General features: G+C 55.1%; 7 protein-coding genes and 1 non-coding gene across 8 annotated transcripts; 6 read left to right on the forward strand and 2 right to left on the reverse strand.

The window, feature by feature from the left end:
- Window positions 1-491: 491 nt before the first annotated feature.
- Window positions 492-3,013, reverse strand: B0I36DRAFT_67588 (serine/threonine-protein kinase DBF20). The gene is made up of 3 exons (XM_046163195.1): window positions 2,102-3,013; window positions 987-2,025; window positions 492-932 (listed from the first exon to the last, which is right to left on the reverse strand). The coding sequence occupies exons 1-3, from the start codon at window positions 2,706-2,708 to the stop codon at window positions 581-583; spliced, it is 1,998 nt and encodes a 665-aa protein (XP_046016661.1). The 5' UTR covers window positions 2,709-3,013; the 3' UTR covers window positions 492-580.
- A 763-nt stretch (window positions 3,014-3,776) lies between these two features.
- Window positions 3,777-4,933, forward strand: B0I36DRAFT_380718 (WW domain binding protein 11-domain-containing protein). Its single transcript, XM_046160829.1, has 2 exons — window positions 3,777-3,935; window positions 4,001-4,933. Exons 1-2 carry the CDS (start codon window positions 3,863-3,865, stop codon window positions 4,765-4,767), a joined length of 840 nt encoding a protein of 279 aa, XP_046016662.1. The 5' UTR covers window positions 3,777-3,862; the 3' UTR covers window positions 4,768-4,933.
- A 741-nt stretch (window positions 4,934-5,674) lies between these two features.
- On the forward strand, window positions 5,675-7,441 carry B0I36DRAFT_428154 (major facilitator superfamily domain-containing protein). The gene is made up of 2 exons (XM_046162445.1): window positions 5,675-6,273; window positions 6,337-7,441. Exons 1-2 carry the CDS (start codon window positions 5,757-5,759, stop codon window positions 7,245-7,247), a joined length of 1,428 nt encoding a protein of 475 aa, XP_046016663.1. The 5' UTR covers window positions 5,675-5,756; the 3' UTR covers window positions 7,248-7,441.
- A 318-nt stretch (window positions 7,442-7,759) lies between these two features.
- On the forward strand, window positions 7,760-7,832 carry B0I36DRAFT_t27. Its single transcript has one exon. It is a non-coding gene; the product is annotated as a tRNA-Arg (tRNA).
- A 658-nt stretch (window positions 7,833-8,490) lies between these two features.
- On the forward strand, window positions 8,491-11,046 carry B0I36DRAFT_262072 (major facilitator superfamily transporter). The gene is made up of 6 exons (XM_046151148.1): window positions 8,491-9,060; window positions 9,117-9,557; window positions 9,632-9,730; window positions 9,804-9,891; window positions 9,953-10,074; window positions 10,140-11,046. Exons 1-6 carry the CDS (start codon window positions 8,818-8,820, stop codon window positions 10,677-10,679), a joined length of 1,533 nt encoding a protein of 510 aa, XP_046016664.1. The 5' UTR covers window positions 8,491-8,817; the 3' UTR covers window positions 10,680-11,046.
- Window positions 11,047-11,208: 162 nt separating this feature from the next.
- Window positions 11,209-12,327, reverse strand: B0I36DRAFT_359223 (glycoside hydrolase family 3 C-terminal domain-containing protein; the record flags this gene model as incomplete). The annotated part of the gene is made up of 3 exons (XM_046158101.1): window positions 11,209-11,622; window positions 11,690-11,986; window positions 12,082-12,327. The coding sequence occupies 3 exons, from the start codon at window positions 12,325-12,327 to the stop codon at window positions 11,209-11,211; spliced, it is 957 nt and encodes a 318-aa protein (XP_046016665.1).
- Window positions 12,328-12,730: 403 nt separating this feature from the next.
- On the forward strand, window positions 12,731-14,755 carry B0I36DRAFT_403080 (general substrate transporter; the record flags this gene model as incomplete). The annotated part of the gene is made up of 4 exons (XM_046161743.1): window positions 12,731-12,902; window positions 12,971-13,135; window positions 13,220-14,125; window positions 14,195-14,755. The coding sequence occupies 4 exons, from the start codon at window positions 12,731-12,733 to the stop codon at window positions 14,536-14,538; spliced, it is 1,587 nt and encodes a 528-aa protein (XP_046016666.1). The 3' UTR covers window positions 14,539-14,755.
- A 538-nt stretch (window positions 14,756-15,293) lies between these two features.
- Window positions 15,294-16,759, forward strand: B0I36DRAFT_314294 (uncharacterized protein). The gene is made up of 2 exons (XM_046152742.1): window positions 15,294-16,371; window positions 16,530-16,759. Exons 1-2 carry the CDS (start codon window positions 15,396-15,398, stop codon window positions 16,640-16,642), a joined length of 1,089 nt encoding a protein of 362 aa, XP_046016667.1. The 5' UTR covers window positions 15,294-15,395; the 3' UTR covers window positions 16,643-16,759.
- The last annotated feature ends 6 nt before the right edge of the window (window positions 16,760-16,765 follow it).

The raw sequence follows: 16,765 nt of genomic DNA on the forward strand, positions 1-16,765 counted from the left end.
CTGCCCACCACGTCCGCCCTAAATGACGTCACATGGTGGGCGAGTAACCTGCTTCGCGCTCGCGCAACCTTGCTCGCCCACACCATTTGGGGACATCGCTGTTTGGGTGACCCCATAGTATCAAGCTCCTATGATCTAAACTTCTGCTAGTTATTGGACATTCCCCCCAAAGACTGCTTTCCAAACGGCGCAGGCAGAATAGCTATCTGGCCCACTAGACTGATTATGATAACGGCTTCGCCAGAGACAGCGCTCTTCAGAACCACGCAAGCCGACCCTCGTGCAAGTAGCGAGCGCCAAATCGCTATACGAATTGTAAAGCACCTCCTAGAGTGCTACGAACCTCCAACTCCTTACTGGAAATGCAATAGACTCCAAATGCAAGCCGTAGACCTCTGCTGACAAACCATATGACGCCGCTTGGCCCCTTCCGAGGCTAACGACTGGAAACAAACTGGGGGAAGAATACGGCATTCCGAACCAACATCTCAATCTGCTCACTCCCTAGGTGAGGACTTCTCACCTCCATCAGCACGGTGATAGCCTAGGAGCGAACAAAACTGCTCAGTAGACGCTTGCCCTAAAGCATCGTGCCAAAGGTGTCCGTCTGGATCGGCTTCCGTGGACTTCCCTCGTCAGTTCCTTGCTTACGGTGGCGGAACGTGAAGCCGACAAACAGTCCCTTGCTCATCTCCTCGTCCCGGTCGGCCATGTCCTCAAGAGCCTGTTGTTTGTCGTGGACCTCCTTGTACTTGGCCATGTCTGCCTCATTGGAAAAGTCATCAAAGTAACCCGCATCAGTCTCGGAATCGAGCTCGGGCACAAAAGGCGCTTTCGTCTCCCTCAGTGTCTGCCAGTCGACCTCGGCAAAGTATTGATGCTCGAGGATCTCTTCAATGGTGGAAAAGCGCTTGGACCTCGAGTTGATGCAGCTAACGAGTAAGGTCAGTAGGTGGTTCGAGAACAGCCAAAGACCAAAGACTTACGTAGTGATGAAGTTCCACGTGCGGTTGCTGAGGAAATAGTTGGGGTCTTCCCATACGGGACGCTTGAGCACATCCTTCCAATGCTTGAGGTTTCTCCAGGTCTCGTCCGCGTTGGACCCAGCGAATGGTGGGAAGCCGGTAAGCGCCTCGAAAAGCATGCAGCCTAAACTCCAGTAGTCGACCGTAGAGTCGTATTCCTCTCCTCTGAGAACCTCTGGGGCCATGTAGTCGGGAGAACCAACGATAGACTTTGCGTAGTTGACATCTTTCTCACGCATGGACTGGTATCCCTCTCGGCGCTCTGCAATGGTGCGCTGTTCCATTGCCTTGCCGAAGGGGACATTGGTCTCAGAGGCCTTCTCAAGTCGCACTCTCATCGAATTGATCTTGGAAGAAGCCACATTGCCTGCAGCCAGGCCGAAGTCGGTAAGCTTGACATGGCCCGTTGAGTCAATGAGGAAGTTCTCGGGCTTAAGATCCCGGTGGATGTAACCAAGCTTGTGAAGGGCGTCGACCGAGCAGAACATTTCGGCGATGTAAAAGCGCGCGTGTCGGTTTGAGAGGACACCTGTGTTGTTCAGGAGTGTTCTGAAATCTCCACCTGGAACGTACTCCATGGCAAGATAGATACTCTTGTCGTCTTGGAACGAGTACAGAAGGCGGACCAGCCACTCACTGTTGGCGGTAGTCAGGATGTCTCTCTCGGTGAGGACGTGGCGCACTTCGTCCAGCTTGAAAAGCAACTTCTTGCTCATGACTTTCAGAGCGCAGACCTCACGGGTGTCCTTCTTCTGAGCCAGGAACACTTGACCGTACCCGCCCTGTCCGACCTGGGTCAAGATCTGGAAGTCGCCTTGCCTCAACCGCACTCGTCGCTTCCGCAGAGCCGCGCGCTCTCTGCCAGTGTACTTGCTCCACATCTTCTTGTACTCCTCTTCGTCAGTCTCAGGCGGCGGTGGAACTTCCGACTTGAAAGCTTCTAGTCGAGCTTGGCGCGACCCAACATAGGTAAGAAGGTCGAAGTAGTGGTCGAGAAAGTCTGTGCGGAGATCCGTGATCAGTACATTTATGGCCGGAGATAGTATTGCGGGCAACCCCGGGCCTGTAGGACTTACACAATTGCGTGACGTTAACCAACCGCTTCACGCTCGGCTTCTTTAGGATCTCGAGCTCTTCTGGAGTCAAGCCACGTGTTGTGTTAAACTTCTTCGCGGATGTAGTCAATGGGCGGCTCTCTTTGAGATGGTAAGGCTGTTGCCGGGACATGGCAGCCTGGTTGTGCTGCTGCTGCACTGGTATGCGGGATGGTGGCGTGTTCTCCTGGCCATGCCTCGGGGTCGAAGCGGCCTGTGGTGTCTTATGGAGGACACTGTCTTCGACTACAGATGAAGCATTGGCGAAGTAGCTGTCGTCAGCGGGCGGCTGTAGGTTGATCTTGCCCACCGGAGACAGTGGGCTACCGGAGGACTGTGGCCGACCCAGCTTGACAGGGCTTCCAAGTGCATTGGCATTCAATCGGAGAGCGTTGTCGAAGGCGGCGGGGAGATCATTGGCTCCAGGTGGGACGGTCTTCTTGCTTGGGCTGCCCTGTGGCGTGGCAGCTGGGTCGATGAAGCTGTTGGCAACGCTGTTGTCGGTCGGCGTGCTGGGACGTTCCAGGCTGGGCTGAGCACCCTCCCTGGAACCTCCACCGGAGAAGACGCTGGAGATGAAGCTTGCCATGGCTGTGAGGATGCTCGTTTCCGGGCGATCTCGCTGCCTTGCTGGACAAACTGGGCACGGGTTCTGAACGAAGTGGCGGCTTCGCGGCTTGTTGGAGACAGGGCGGCAGATGGAGGACGATAGAGGTGGTGTTTGTTTTGTCTGGACCAGCGGCGGGGGCCAGCAGCTTTATCAGAGCTGTACGACGGCACAACCGTGCAGCGCGCGGTGTCTGCGGGCCAAATCTGTTGGACTAGCGGCGTGCTCCGTGGGCCGTGAACAGATCGTCCCAAGTGTGATATGCTGCTGCTGCTGCTGCTGCAGGACGTCGTTGCCAGGATGGTGGGAGCTTGGGAAGAGGACCGGACCGGGTTGAGGGGTGCAGGAGGGACGGCGCTTGGCGGGGCTCTGCGCTCGATCTGGCTGCACGATCTGCGGCTGCCCTGTGGCCAATGTCAACAATGCAGCTGTGCCTGGCCGGGCCCTGTGCAACCGGGCGCGCGCACCTGCCTGTCGTCGCTAGGGGCACCCGCTGGAGCGTGCCAGTCGGCCGCCCCCACCACGCCCGCCCTCTCCACGAGCAGGCCCTTCTATTGGCCATGCAGGGATCGCAACCCGCCTTGTGCGCCCGTCGTGACAACTTCCCACGCCATCTGTGCATGAATTTTGACTTCACTTCGACATTACGCTTCTGCGCTAGAGTCCAGCGTCGGCCCATGGTGCAAAGTATGACATGCAGATGACAAGCAACGAGTTCGTGGCTGTCCGTTCCTCAGACAACCTCGGCCAAGTGTCAGGCTTGACGCTTCTTTTGCTCGGATGACTGAGCGGCAGTGTGAAGCCATGTCTCAGACAGTCAACAAATCACCGTAGCCGTTCTGGATGATCATCACTGCAATCTCGGCGACAATGAAAGACGGCACTTGACGGTGCAGGGTCTTTCTCATATTGTGTAGAAGTTTGATGTACTGTGATGGATGTGACGCAATTTCCAAGAGTAACTCCCAAGCTTATCGATAAAGCTGCAGCCAGGATCTCTTCCGCTTCCCGTGCTGAGCACAGTGCTTTAGAGTTGCATCTCCTTTGTCAGAACTTCATCGTGCTCGTAACCGTTTCCTAACGACAGCGCGCCCAACCCGGACTTGACGGACAAACATTCGGCATTGGTCACAAAGATGCCCAAGGAGAAGAACTACAACCCGGTGCAGGCGGAGCGCAAGGCGGAGAAGGCAAAGGCGCTGAAAAAGGGTTCGTCGCCCCAACCACGCGCACGCCGTCGCAAAGAAGCCCAAAGACTGACGAGCTTGAAACAGGCAAATCGGAGGCCGTCGCACGAAAGAACGAAAAGCTCGCCAAACGAAACCCCGCCCGGATCCAGAAGGAGATCGACGAGCTCAAGTTGATCACCACGAATGGTGGCAAACTCTCGAAGCACGAAGAGTCAGTTCTCGAAGGACTCGAGCGAGATCTCAAGGCTGTCAACAAGGCCAGAGAGGCCCTTGGAGACAAGGCGCCGACATTTGGGCGTGGCCCGTACAACGATGACCGCGGCGATGGTGTTCTTGGCAAGAGGAGGCGAGGCAGGGGAGACGATTCAAGCGACGACAGCGACGTCCCGGACGATGTGAAAAGCATACCGATGCCACGCGATACACCGCCACCGATACCGAAAGCCATACTAGACGAGTGGTTCGCGAAACGGCGAGCCAAGAGAAATGCGAACAATCCACACCATAACCGCAACGACAATGAGGCCTCGAAGCAAGGCAAGGCGACAGAAACGAATACCAAGCGCTCTGCTCCCGCAGCACCGGTCGAGTCCCGGACGGTATACGAAGCGAAGCCCGTTGTACGCGACCTGCGGAAGGAGGCGGTCAGCGCCTTTGTGCCCGCCGCCGTGCGGATGAAGATGGACAAAAGCAAAGGGCAGGGCGGTCTGATGGAGCCCGAGGAAGCCGACCAGCTGGAGCGTGAGGGTTATCTCAGGACTAATTCTACTGCGGGACAATCCAATTCTGCCACGGACCAGGGCGGGCCGAGAGGCGTGACCATGGAAGATGTTGAGGATGAAGACGAATGAAATGAGGTGCGGTCAGAATGGCTCTTGGGAGGCGATGTGCTTTGCAAAAACAGTTTTTGATACCCAGCGATGAGACATCTAGAGTAAAATCAAAGAATGCCCAAGACTTTGGAAAACAAGAAGTCCACCATTTCCCAGCGTTGGCTCTTTGGATTTCAGATCGAACGCTCACAGCACTAACATATTCAGCACTGACCTTTGAATCCAGGCTTGGACACCTGAGTCCTATCGTCAAGGGCATCTTTTTTTTTTTGGGATAGTCTGACGAGCTTATTCGTGATCCAGAACACCAGACACGACGAGTGCGTGTCCAGATGCCAACACCACGGTCTCCAGGTTGAGCAGAATCGTGAAACAGTTTTTCATATTTAATGACACTTCTTGCAGCATAAAGTATCCTTTGGGTTGTTTCCACAATTGTCAGCTGCGCCTGGATGTGATAGCTGCACGTCAGACTTAATCGGGGACCGGTATCGGTTGCGGGCCGGTGTTTGCGCAATCAGAATGCAACTCCTTGCCTGCACGAGTTGCTCGTGAGTGCCCCGATTCGGCCTGGCTAAGCCGGAATGTGCCTCCGAGCCCCGGCTGGCCCACTTTTCCCCGCCGCGGGCCGTAAGAGTGTTGATTAGTGTTGGAGCTCTGGTATATGTAAGAAGGCTTCAAGTCTGTGGATGGACGGGGAATATATGATGGGAACGAAAGTGTTGTTGACTGCTTGTGCGGAAAGGGCCAACCCTGCGGAGTTTGCGTTGTGCGATGTGATCCGTAGTCCACTGGAACTCTGTACGGCTCCGAGAACGGGCAACGAAACCCCAGACCACAAATATTGTCGTGCGGGTACAAGTGGGTCATACTTATAACCCCGGGGCGGTTTTCAGAAAACTTCCCCGGGCCGGAGGTCCCAAGAACAACATCAACATGTAACCCTGGCCGTTGAATCTTCCTTTTATTTCTCGCGCCGGTGGCAGCCCAGTCTTCGAGCAATCATCATGCACGAGAAGCGGGACTCTATCGACGGCCCCGGCCAACGACCTCTGGCCGAATCTGCTTGCGAGCCTGCAACAGCACAATGCCAGAAAGGCACCAATGACGTCCAAGATCTTGCTAGCTCTCCCTCGCAGCTGCTGACAGTAGAGGCAGGCGCACCGCCACCGCCGCCTCTTGACGACAAGTCTGACTCCGGGGTAGACAACTACGTCAAAGACGAGACTTACCCGGAAGGTGGACTTGAGGCGTGGCTGGTGGTGTTCGGTGCCTGGTGTGGCCTCTTTGCCTCGCTGGGGTTGATGAATTGCATTGGGACTCTGCAGTCATATGTAGCTGAGCACCAGTTGTCAAGTTATAGTGAAGGTGCGATAGGATGGATCTTTTCCATTTTCACCGCCGTGTCGTTCGGCTGTGGTGTCTATATCGGGCCTCTTTTCGACAAGTACGGCCCTAGATGGCTGCTTGCCTGCGGGTCATTGTTTCTCATTGCTGGGCTCATGGCGACCAGCGCCTGTACTCGTGAGTCCACCATGTCCTGCGATATTTGCTAGCTTCCGCAAAGCTACGACTGACTTGTACCAGAATACTGGCACTTCATCTTGGCTTTCTCCATCCTCACAGGTGTGGGCGTGGCACTGCTTTTCACCCCGTCTGTTGCAGCAATTGGCCACTTCTTCTTGCGCCGGCGTGGATTCGCCTCTGGCATTGGCACTACGGCCGGCGGAATCGGTGGTATCGCATTCCCGCTCATCCTTACGCAACTCTTCGCCAAGCTCCAATGGGGCTGGTCGGTGCGCATCATGGGATTCATGATCATTTTCTTCCTCGTCGTCGCCAACGTTCTGGTCAAAAAACGCCTACCAGCACCCAAGAACGCCAGTCCGCATCCAGACTTCCGCATCCTCAAGGACAAGACGTTTGGGCTCTTCACATTCTCCGTATTCATGCTCGAATTTGGCTTGTTCATCCCGGTGGCTTACCTGCCCAACTACGGCCTGGCACAGGGCTTCTCGCGAGAGTTTTCGACCGGCATCATCTTGGCCATCTTCAACACGGGCAGCGTTATTGGCCGTGTCATCCCGGGCTACCTTGCCGATCTCGTCGGGCCGTACAACTCGAACCTTGGGTCGCTATGCATCAGCATATTCGCCAGCTTCGTCGTCTGGCTGCCGTTTGGCCACACGGTGCCTGGGCTGTCCGTGTTCGCCTTTCTGTTTGGTTTCGCATCTGGAAATAACATCAGCGTTGCCCCCGTGTGCATCGGCCGTCTGTGCCGGACACAAGAGTATGGGCGGTATTACGCAACGGCATATGTCGTCGCTGCTGTTGGGTGTCTGATTGGCATACCGATCGGCGGAGCAATCGTCTCTGCTTCGGGCGGCCAGTATCAGGGCGTCATCCTGTGTACTGGTCTGTCACAGACCGTCGCTTTCATCTCTTGTTACTGTGCAAAGGGCTTCAAGGTCGGATGGCATCCTTTGACAAAGTTCTGAGTGTTTGCATTTCAGACTTGCGCGGCTCCTAGTCGTGGGCGAGGAGATGCCGTTCTTGTTGCTGTGCATCACTCGAAATCAACGAGCCGTCGAGCATGTGCTGATGATGTGTGTGCGTGCACAGCAGCTGGCAGTCCATAGTATATAACTGTTCATTGGCACCAATATAAAGTAATATACGTAATATAGCTCAGAGATGTCTATCTGTGTGTCTTCTACCATAATCGGCAATGTCATGCTTCGATCTCGAGAGTTCACCTTGGCATCATTATTGTCCGGGACACGGATACCTGGACTGGCCGGGTGTCTTCAGCCATCACCTGGGAAACGCCTGGGTCGCTCCTGCCAGCACCACACTCGCCCTCGCTCCTCCCCTCTCCTAGCCATGCCTTCCTCGACCTGCCTCGCAGACAAGCCACTTGATTCCAAATAATGCCGTTGCCCTCCCAACAAACAAACGAACAGCCACTGGCGACCGTCGTACAGTGTGTCGGCTCGAGACCAACAGCAAGGCCCTCGTAGAGAAATGGTTAACTCGCCGGATTCCTAATCCGGAGATTGTCGGTTCGAGTCCGACCGGGGGTGGTTGGACTTGGTCTCGCGCATTGATTCTCACTTTTTTGCTTGGTGGTCGCGTGCATCGGAGATTTGTTTTTGCTTCCCACTTGCTCGATGCCTTGTTCGCTCTTTTGTTCTGCTGTCTGATGCCTCGACGGGGCCGTTAGGCAAGCAGTTGCTCAGGCAGCAAGTGAGATCTCCCTGTCTTCGTCATCACTATAACTAGAGGCTTTCCCCCCGCAAGAGATGGGCACCCAAAAGATCATCTTGCACCATTCTTCTCTTTCTTCACTTGCGACTTGAATGTGCCACGAGGGCAGATGGGTTTCGCACATGCACTCCCGGGTGGGCACCTCGAAACGCATCACCAAATGCTATTTGAACCACGCACAGTCCGTCACGGAGACAATATTATCAGTCTGTTCTCATCAGAAACCATCACAATCAAGAGCGTCGACCTCTTGTCCGACATGACCGACAGCGATCAATTGCAGCGAGACCCTGAACTTTCGAGGCGCTTGCCAATTATGCATGCAAAGAGGTCGTGCATCGGCATAATTCACGGCCGAGTAGCGTATGGATGCAAGTTGGGGCTGCAAGCACGTAATATCACGACAGCCCGCCCCTGCATTACGCCAACTCATGGAGGCACACGCAACCTGGCCTGCCCCTATAACCACCGCCAATTGCTTGTCTGAGGCGTAATGACACCACCGGAAGCCAGGCCTTATTGAGCTCATGTATTGGAGGTTTGCAGTACAGACTCCTCACCGTCCCACTCTGATGGCGTCGTTATCTATGGCAACATCTGCTCACATATGCACCACATGCAGGACAACCCCGGGATCGCTCCCGGCCAATGCGGCCCCAATCCTTCTTATAACTTGACAAACCCTCTCGAAACCAACGCTTTCCTCGAGGTGAAGCTTGGTACGCTTCTGGAAAGGTTATACCAACCTCAACACAGCTACTGTTTGACACGGCTTGCCAATAGCTGTGGGTCATCTTCGACATGGCCACCCACGAGTCTGGCACAATCAGCTTCCAAAAGTCTGATTCTGACGACAAGTATGCTTCGCAGTCAAGCCGGCATGTTGTGGATGACCAGCCTCTCAAAGCGCCATGGTGGTCTTACATCTGGGACTACGAGCCAGGCCGGTCCAGCGAAGAGCGAAAGTTTGTAAACAAACTGGACTGGTACCTCGTTACCATGCTATCTCTGGGCTATTTCATTAAGAACTTGGATCAGACCAATGTAAGACGTGTCCCGGCATACTCTTTTAAGTACTGCTTACTAATCAGCCTTGAAAGATCTCAAACGCCTACGTCTCCGGAATGAAGGAAGATCTCGGGATGAACGCCAATGAGATAAATTTAATCGATGTGGCCTGGACTTGTGGTTACGTAATCGGCCAAATCCCTTCCCAGATCGTTCTAACCAAAGTACGACCGTCTATCTGGGTGCCGTCGTGCGAGCTCGTCTGGACCATGCTCACGTTCTGTCTTGCCGCGGCTAAGACCTCGAACCACGTGATCGCGATTCGGTTCTTCGTCGGCCTGGCAGAGTCGATATTCTACCCGGCGGCTCACACCATCCTTGGCTCGTGGTATCAGCCACTCGAGCTGGGCAAGCGTGCTTGTATCTTTCACGCGTCTTCGGCAGTCGCTAGTATGTTTTCGGGCTACCTGCAAGCCGCGGTATATACTGGACTAAATGGGCGGCATGGATTCGCGGGCTGGCAGTGGCTATTTGTAAGTCATATCGAGATAAACCTGTTCATTACTTGCCTTAGCGCTGACAAAACAAACGTTACCATATATCACAGATTATGGATGGTGTTATTAGTCTACCGATTTGTCTCGCAGGCTTTTTCTTACTGCCAGACTTCCCAGAGAATACTAGGGCATTCTATATCACACAAGAAGTGAGTTTTGGAAACATACTGTGTATATTCACGAATAGTGATAGAGATAACTAACAAATACTCCTCGGCCTAGGATCGTACTCTAGCTGCTGAGCGGATGAAGAAGGTCGGCCGAGCGCCAAGAGCACGACTTGGACGAACTGTGTGGAAGCGGGTCTTTGGTAAGCTCTTGGGCGGAAGTGACGAGTTCACCCAGAATCAACCGTGGCTGACTGACTCCAGGCCGCTGGCACGTCTATCTTCTGACGATCCTTTACATCATATTCATCAACCTCGGCCCATCGAGCAGCATCAACGTTTTCTCCATCTGGCTGAAGCAGAACGGATATTCCGTATCTCTTATCGTGAGTTATACTGCAGTATGCCTCTGGGCCTGGCCTTGGCTCTAATAAGACTTCTCCTTCTGTAGAACATCATCCCAACGGCATCCTCTGCGATCCAGCTCGTCCTCACCGTCTCCTTTGCCATCATTTCCGACGCCATCCGCCACCGCGGGCGGATCATGTCCATATCGACCCTGCTCGGCGGCTTCGCGTCCCTGGTCCTCGCCATCTGGGCCATCCCCTCGGGACTGAAATGGTTCGCCTTCTTCCTGCAGCGCGCGTCAGTGCCCTACGGACCCCTGAGCATGAGCTGGGCCAACGAGATCTGCGGCCACGACGCCGAGGAGCGCGCCATCGTCATCGGCATCATGAACTCGATGGGCTATGCGTTCAACTGCTTCGTGCCGCTCTTCACGTACCCGGCAGTAGACGCGCCCACGTTCAGAAAGGGATTTGTGTACACCACTGTCATGTTTGGCGCTCAGGGACTGATTACGGCTGCTGTGGCGACGTTGTATAAGCGGGAGACGAAGCAGAGGGAGGCGCTTGAGGGATCCAGGGACGAGGAGAGCCCGGTTGTTGCTCCGGCTGCCGTCGCTTCTGGGGTGGAAGTGGCAGGGCAATGAATGCGGTGAAAATGGGTTCTCGCCTTCTATTCATAGGGCAGGTCCATACGCGCCGAGCCAGCACAGTCCGGGCATTGGGAACTGCATAATGGCAGCAGATAGTGCGAGGAGTCTGACCATGGACAATCCCAGACTGTTACTAGTAATGCCAGAAAGCCCTGCTGCGTCCTCGTGCCGCGGCAACAGTTTAATTTGAGCAAATTCTGTGTCCGCACGACTCTGATCATATAAGGGTATCGTACAGTTGATAAGGCGCAAAGTAGAAGCCATTGTCAACTTGCAACACAACGCGACCTCGGACATCCCGAGGATGCGAGCTCGTGGCGACACTGACCACATGCCCACCCTGCTCGACCGCCCACATCCGCCTCCCCGCATCCCACCGCGCAGCCCCCTCGTGGCCCGAGAATACCAACGTCATCTCCTTCTCCTCGGAAGGCTGCAGGAATACCTTGTCGAAAGCGACAAGCGACTTTGGTGGACGCTCGACACTCGCGGTCTGCGAGTCATCGTGCGCCGGCGAGGCCAGTTACACCTGGACAGTCTCTGCGCCCAGGACCGTGCTTATGTTCCGGACAGAGACTGTCACGGAGATGAGGCTGGTATTATTGTTATTCGCGCGCGCCTTGTCAAGGGGTGGTGAGATGAGCCCCTCGATGCGAGTCGGATTCACGGCAAAAGTCACAAAGGACAATCCGTATCCAAAGGGGAACGATACCTCCTCATCAGAGCCGTATTTCTGATCATAGTGACGATAGCCGACGAACACACCCTCGACATACTCAACCTCGAGCGAGTCGTACGAGTCGAGCCCGAAATTCCCGTAGCACGGAGTGTCTTCGATTCGGCGAGGCCAGGAAACAGGCAGCTTTCCACTGGGGTTCACTTCGCCGAGCAATACATTGGCGATGGCATTGCCCGTCTCCTGGCCCGCATACCAGGCCTGCAGGACAGAAGGCACCTGCTTGAGCCAAGGCATCTCAACAGGGCACACCTGTAGTGAGGAAAACGATCGTGCGCGGGTTTGCGGCCGCCACTGCCGCAATTAGTCTATCCTGCGACCTGGTCTCGTTTGGCGACCGCCTGGTCGCGAGGTCTTGGCCCTCGGTCTCCCATTGCACGGTGCTGCCAACGCAGCAGATGACCGCGTCCGCGGACGAAGCGATGCTCACAGCTTCCGCGAGGAGGTCGGCCTCCATCTCGGCTTCGGTGACGAGCCCAATGTGGCCCGAGATTATGTTGAGCATGAGGTGCAAGTCGCTGTTGGCCACGGGTGATGGGACAGACTCAATAACAATATCGTAGGGCTGGCCAGCGGTGAAGTGGTATTGGAGTCGTGCTCCTCTTGCACACCGAGGAAGAAGTCCATCGCATCTTTGGTTTGTGCTGTCCGAGGGCTCACCAGCTGCCCGTTTATGAAGAGCTTGCTGGGACCGATTCCTGAAAAGCTGAGATAGTGGTTACCTGAGCTGGGAGGGGTGTATCTGGTGGTATACCGCGCCGACTTGGCGCCTGGTGCAGCCTCGATCATCAAGCTCGTAGAACATCCCCGGTTGAGGTGGTCGACGAAGAAGGGCTCGCCAGAGCGAGTCTGGCGTATGAAAATACTCGCCCTTGAAACCTGGTTTGTTGTCGGCGAGTGTGCCATCCTCCAAGTCTGGCCTTGAATGATTCATGCCCAGCGCCCCGTCCAGGTCTGCCGCCAAAGATAAGCGAGAGGTGCCTGGATGGCGGCACAGCACACAAGTCTGTTCGCCACGGCTTCATGTGGCCATGGGCGATTACACATCAGGCCTGTTCGCGCGGAATCCTACGTTGCATTGCATATTCCCATAGCTGACAGCCTACCCAACCCCAGGCCCAGGAGCACCGGCTGACGATCTTGCCCGTAATCGTCGCTGTGGCATTATAAGTGCTGCCTTATCTGTGACTTCTTTGTCTACGCCAGCATGTCCGCTCCGTCCACTTGAACCCAATGCCGGCGTTCCCAGCTTGCCTCTGTACACTCCTAAACAGCACCGAGCCAACCGAAGCTGCCTCTCGCCTCCATCATGAGCGAGAAAAAGAACGCCCAGGAAGTACGCCTCCAGCATGTCACCCTCGAGTCAGGCTCCGATGGCGCCGTCCTGGCCACCTCGGCTCCTGCCGCGCAGTTCGAGGCTCACCAGCACGCCATGACCCGCATAGAGGCTATCAAGGAGAACTGGCGGGCATTGCTCTGGTGTAAGTTACGCCGCGCACATCCTCCGTCGAAAAAAGAACCGCGAGAGCTGACTGGGAGGTCCGAACAGGCATGTATGCCTTCTACATCTGCGTCACTTTTGGTTATGATGGCCTTGCTGGCAGTATCGTCGTGTCCATTGCCGCGTTCCGCAAGGACTTTGGCACGCCGTTTGCCGGCGATTACGCTGTTGATGCCAACTGGCAGTTGGGATGGTTGGCCGGCACCATCGGTGGTAGGTTCGCCAGCTTATCCTACCGTGCCGCTACCTCTCTCACCATGGTTCTTCACGTTGAGCAACTGACATCTTGATGTCCAGGTATGGTCCTCGGTGGTTTTGCTGCTGGTCTTGCAATCAATAAGTGGGGGCGGCAGCCTGCCATTGTGGCCGGCTTCGTCGTCTATATCGGTGGCGTCTTTGCGCAAGTCTTTGCTTCGAGCAATGGCCAATTTTTTGTTGGCAAGCTCCTTACCGGTTTGCCCATGGGCGTCTTCCTGACAGTCGCCCCGACCTACGGCTCCGAGATGGCTCCCCTCAAGATTCGCGGTGCCGTAGCCGCAGGCATGAACTTCGCCATCGTCCTTGGCCAGTGTATCCTCTATGGCGTGATGCGTGAGGCCGCATACTATACCGGCAGCATGCAGTACAAGGTACTCTTCATGACGCAATGGGGCTTCTGCGCAGTCGGCCTCCTGATCGTGCCCTTTTTCCCCGAGTCGCCGTACTGGCTCATGGCTCGTGGTAGAGAGGATAAAGCCCGCCAAAACTTGAAAAGGTTGCACGGCAGTGGCTTCGATATTGAGGGCGCCGTTGCCGAGGTCAAGGAGTCGCTTGCTCGCGTTAGCAACGACAAGGAAACCCAAGGCTCACTGAGTGAATGCTTCGGCCGTGATCAGTGGAGGCGGACACTTGTTGGCGGTGGCATGTTCTTCGTACAAAATGCGTCAGGCGCCATCTGGGTTGTCGGAAACATGGCCTACTTCATGCAGCTTGCTGGCTTGCCTCCGACCCGAGCTGCCGATACATCAGTTGGCTTGTCTGGCCTCATGGTCGTTGGTAACATGGCAGGTTGGTTTGTCGTCGAGAAGTTTGGCAGGCGAGGCTCCGCATTGTACGGCAGTGCGGCCCTCACAGTCTGCCTGTTCCTGATTGGTGTCCTGGCTGCTATCAACGTCCCGAACGCCATCTACGGCCAGATTGCGGTCATGGGAGTTTGGTCTGTTGGTCAGTCTTTGCCCCTTTTTACACGCCTTGTGAACCCAGTGCCGGATACTGACTCCTCATGTTGCGCAGTATACCAAGCTACTGTCGGCACCGCTGCCTGGCCTATCGCTGCCGAGAACGCGACCTCCCGCCTGCGATCCTCGTCCCAGTCCATCGTCACCATGATAAACGGTCTCTCGTCATGCATCTGGGCTTTTAGTCTACCCTACGCGATCAACCCGGACCAGGGAAACCTTGGGGGCAAGATTGCGTTCGTGTTTGGCGCCACAATGGCTGTCTGCACCGTCTTTGTCTTCTTCTGTGTTCCCGAGACCAAGAACCGCACTTATATTGAGATAGACGAGCTCTGGACACGCCGGATTCCGCCGAGGCATTTTGCCAAAACCAACATAGTCACTGTTGGCGAGACATAAAAGAGCGAGGCCTAGTTGCTCGATGTATTGTGGGAGGAAAGACCTTGTAGTGTATTTCGGCATGAACTGCTCACCTGATCGGTTGGTTGGCTCAACCCTTAGAATGTCAACATTCGTCAGATAGCTGCAACTCTGTTAGATGCCAAGGACGCCCTGTCGCCCTTCAGAGAAGACAAAGGGCAGCAGTACCAGCCGGCACAAGAAAATCGACAAAGCTACACTGCACAGTTTGGCGACGTTCTCACGATGCTCGAATAGGCACAGGCCCAAGTGGAAGGGCTCAGAAGCCGCAAGTTCACGCCACGAACGACGAGCCGATGTCAATCAAGTCCTTTGATTGGATAAGAGCCTTTGTGCGCAGATCGCCAGCCATGGGCTATGCTCACCACTTTTGCACAGATCATGGTACTCGGTAAATAAGCGGGCACTATTCATGCGCTCACGTGGCAGGGCTGAGCGAAGGCAAGTTCTGAAGCACAGGCGTGGTGTCTCGAACTGCGGTTCGAAGATGATCAAATATCGAGTGAGATTTTGTTGTGGTGCCCCAACTACGTCACACCTGTCGCTGATCCACGCCTTGGAGAGGCGCAGGCTCTTGGTGCCAAGCCTGCATTGCCACGAGACATGGAACAGATCGTCAGCACAGCCAACGCTTCTCACTACCGGTTCTTAATGGAATCTGCCTTCTTTAAATGTGATAGTTTCGCTAGAATTCAAGACTTGTCTGTCGCCGCTCTCCTCTGCACTCTGCTCCGCTCCACGAAGCACACAAGGCCACGTCCCATTCCATATTCACCATCAACACCATCTCTACTGTCTCTACTGAACCGCCACAATCTCTCAACCGGATCGGAAGCATGGACAACAAGAGCAACAAGCAGGCTGAGGTAGCCTCCAGCAAGCTTTCTTTTGATTCCTTGTCATCCTCTGAGACGGATTTCGTGAAACCACAAGATCATCAACAAGACCAACGGCAACTCTCAGCCTCTCCTCCAACATCATTGCTCTTCGATGGAGAATACATCGTCGACGAAGCCCGGCCTGAACACCCGCTGTATAGACTGGACTGGGATGTGACTCGTATTCCGCAAAGCAATCGCGGTTCGGCCAAACTTGAGAGACTGAGTTACAAAGACACTGGAGCACACGCGACGACCGACACACTCGCTCCTGACTCGGCAGAAGCACTACATCTGTTCTACCTCGTCCATCCTTTGGGGGCCAAGTTTCAGACCGAGCGGCCGGAGTACTACGTTACCTGTGTTCCCTCTTCACGGACAACAAGCGCCACTGCAACAAAGCCCAACGCTTTGGGCAGCAGTGATGTCACAGAGCCGGCCACATTGGGCAACATAGCCTTGGAGACTACAAGCACTTCGTCGCAACGCTTCAAATTCCTGGGCTTGGACAAGGAAGTGCAGAGAGCCTGGCTCAGTCCTGGGACAGACGCCGCGAGCCGGCCGGTCTTCTACACCGATGCCGCCGAAGACGACGCTGCTGAGGGCAGCACAGCTGACACCTCCAGAACTCTATTGTTCGAGGCTACGGGCGGCAAGAAGAACACCATTTGGACTACTTCGATTGTACATGGTGGAAGTGGGCCTAAAGATCCTACAGACATGATCATTATAGCCAAGGAAAGCACAGGTCCTGCTAGGCCCGTATCCAAAGGCGAGGCGGGCAGATTTCTAGACAAGAACAAGAGCTCTACTGCGTGCGCGAGGCTGACCATCTCGGTGCCCCTGGAGCAGTCTGTCCAGGACGCCCTGGTGGCGACGTGGGTTCTCAGACTGTGGCGAGACGTTGCTGAGAGTCCTGCCGCGAAGAAGGATGGTAAGAAGTCCCTCCCTTTCCCCCCTGACCCTCTGCAGTCTCTTTTTGTATTTTCACTACTCCAGGATCCCTTTGATCTGCCTCTCGCAGTTTCCGATGGTTCTGTTCTGGCCGTCGAAAAACGACGAAGATTGGCAAAGAATACTGATGTGGAACAGCATTGGAGAGAATGACGGACCCCGACAGTCTTCGAAGCAGCATGCCGTTCTCAAAGGGCGCGATGAGAACCGGTGTACTTGGTGCCTTTGCCGCTGCCGGGGGTGCAGGCTGAGTCCTAAAGGCTGGCTCAGATGAATGAATGGCGAGTTTTCTTCAAGTCGGGCATCTTGGCGTATTTTATGGATTTATGAGCTTTCTGAAACGCTGTGCATGGATTTTCACATTCCGGAATTGT

The sequence above is a fragment of the Microdochium trichocladiopsis genome, assembly GCF_020744255.1.
Source record: "Microdochium trichocladiopsis strain MPI-CAGE-CH-0230 chromosome Unknown B0I36scaffold_2, whole genome shotgun sequence".
Lineage (NCBI taxonomy): Eukaryota > Fungi > Ascomycota > Sordariomycetes > Xylariales > Microdochiaceae > Microdochium > Microdochium trichocladiopsis.

Bases quoted from the DNA above. Each gene is read 5' to 3' on its own strand.
- B0I36DRAFT_67588 (XM_046163195.1), bottom strand. From the start codon at position 2,708: ATGGCAAGCTTCATCTCCAGCGTCTTCTCCGGTGGAGGTTCCAGGGAG. The intron at 2,026-2,101 runs GTAAGTCCTACA...ATCTCCGCACAG, and splicing joins GGTTAACGTCACGCAATTGT to ACTTTCTCGACCACTACTTC. The intron at 933-986 runs GTAAGTCTTTGG...CTTACTCGTTAG, and splicing joins ACGTGGAACTTCATCACTAC to CTGCATCAACTCGAGGTCCA.
- B0I36DRAFT_380718 (XM_046160829.1), top strand. From the start codon at position 3,863: ATGCCCAAGGAGAAGAACTACAACCCGGTGCAGGCGGAGCGCAAGGCG. The intron at 3,936-4,000 runs GTTCGTCGCCCC...AGCTTGAAACAG, and splicing joins GGCAAAGGCGCTGAAAAAGG to GCAAATCGGAGGCCGTCGCA.
- B0I36DRAFT_428154 (XM_046162445.1), top strand. From the start codon at position 5,757: ATGCACGAGAAGCGGGACTCTATCGACGGCCCCGGCCAACGACCTCTG. The intron at 6,274-6,336 runs GTGAGTCCACCA...GACTTGTACCAG, and splicing joins GGCGACCAGCGCCTGTACTC to AATACTGGCACTTCATCTTG.
- B0I36DRAFT_262072 (XM_046151148.1), top strand. From the start codon at position 8,818: ATGGCCACCCACGAGTCTGGCACAATCAGCTTCCAAAAGTCTGATTCT. The intron at 9,061-9,116 runs GTAAGACGTGTC...CAGCCTTGAAAG, and splicing joins AGAACTTGGATCAGACCAAT to ATCTCAAACGCCTACGTCTC. The intron at 9,558-9,631 runs GTAAGTCATATC...CATATATCACAG, and splicing joins CGGGCTGGCAGTGGCTATTT to ATTATGGATGGTGTTATTAG.
- B0I36DRAFT_314294 (XM_046152742.1), top strand. From the start codon at position 15,396: ATGGACAACAAGAGCAACAAGCAGGCTGAGGTAGCCTCCAGCAAGCTT. The intron at 16,372-16,529 runs GTAAGAAGTCCC...GATGTGGAACAG, and splicing joins TCCTGCCGCGAAGAAGGATG to CATTGGAGAGAATGACGGAC.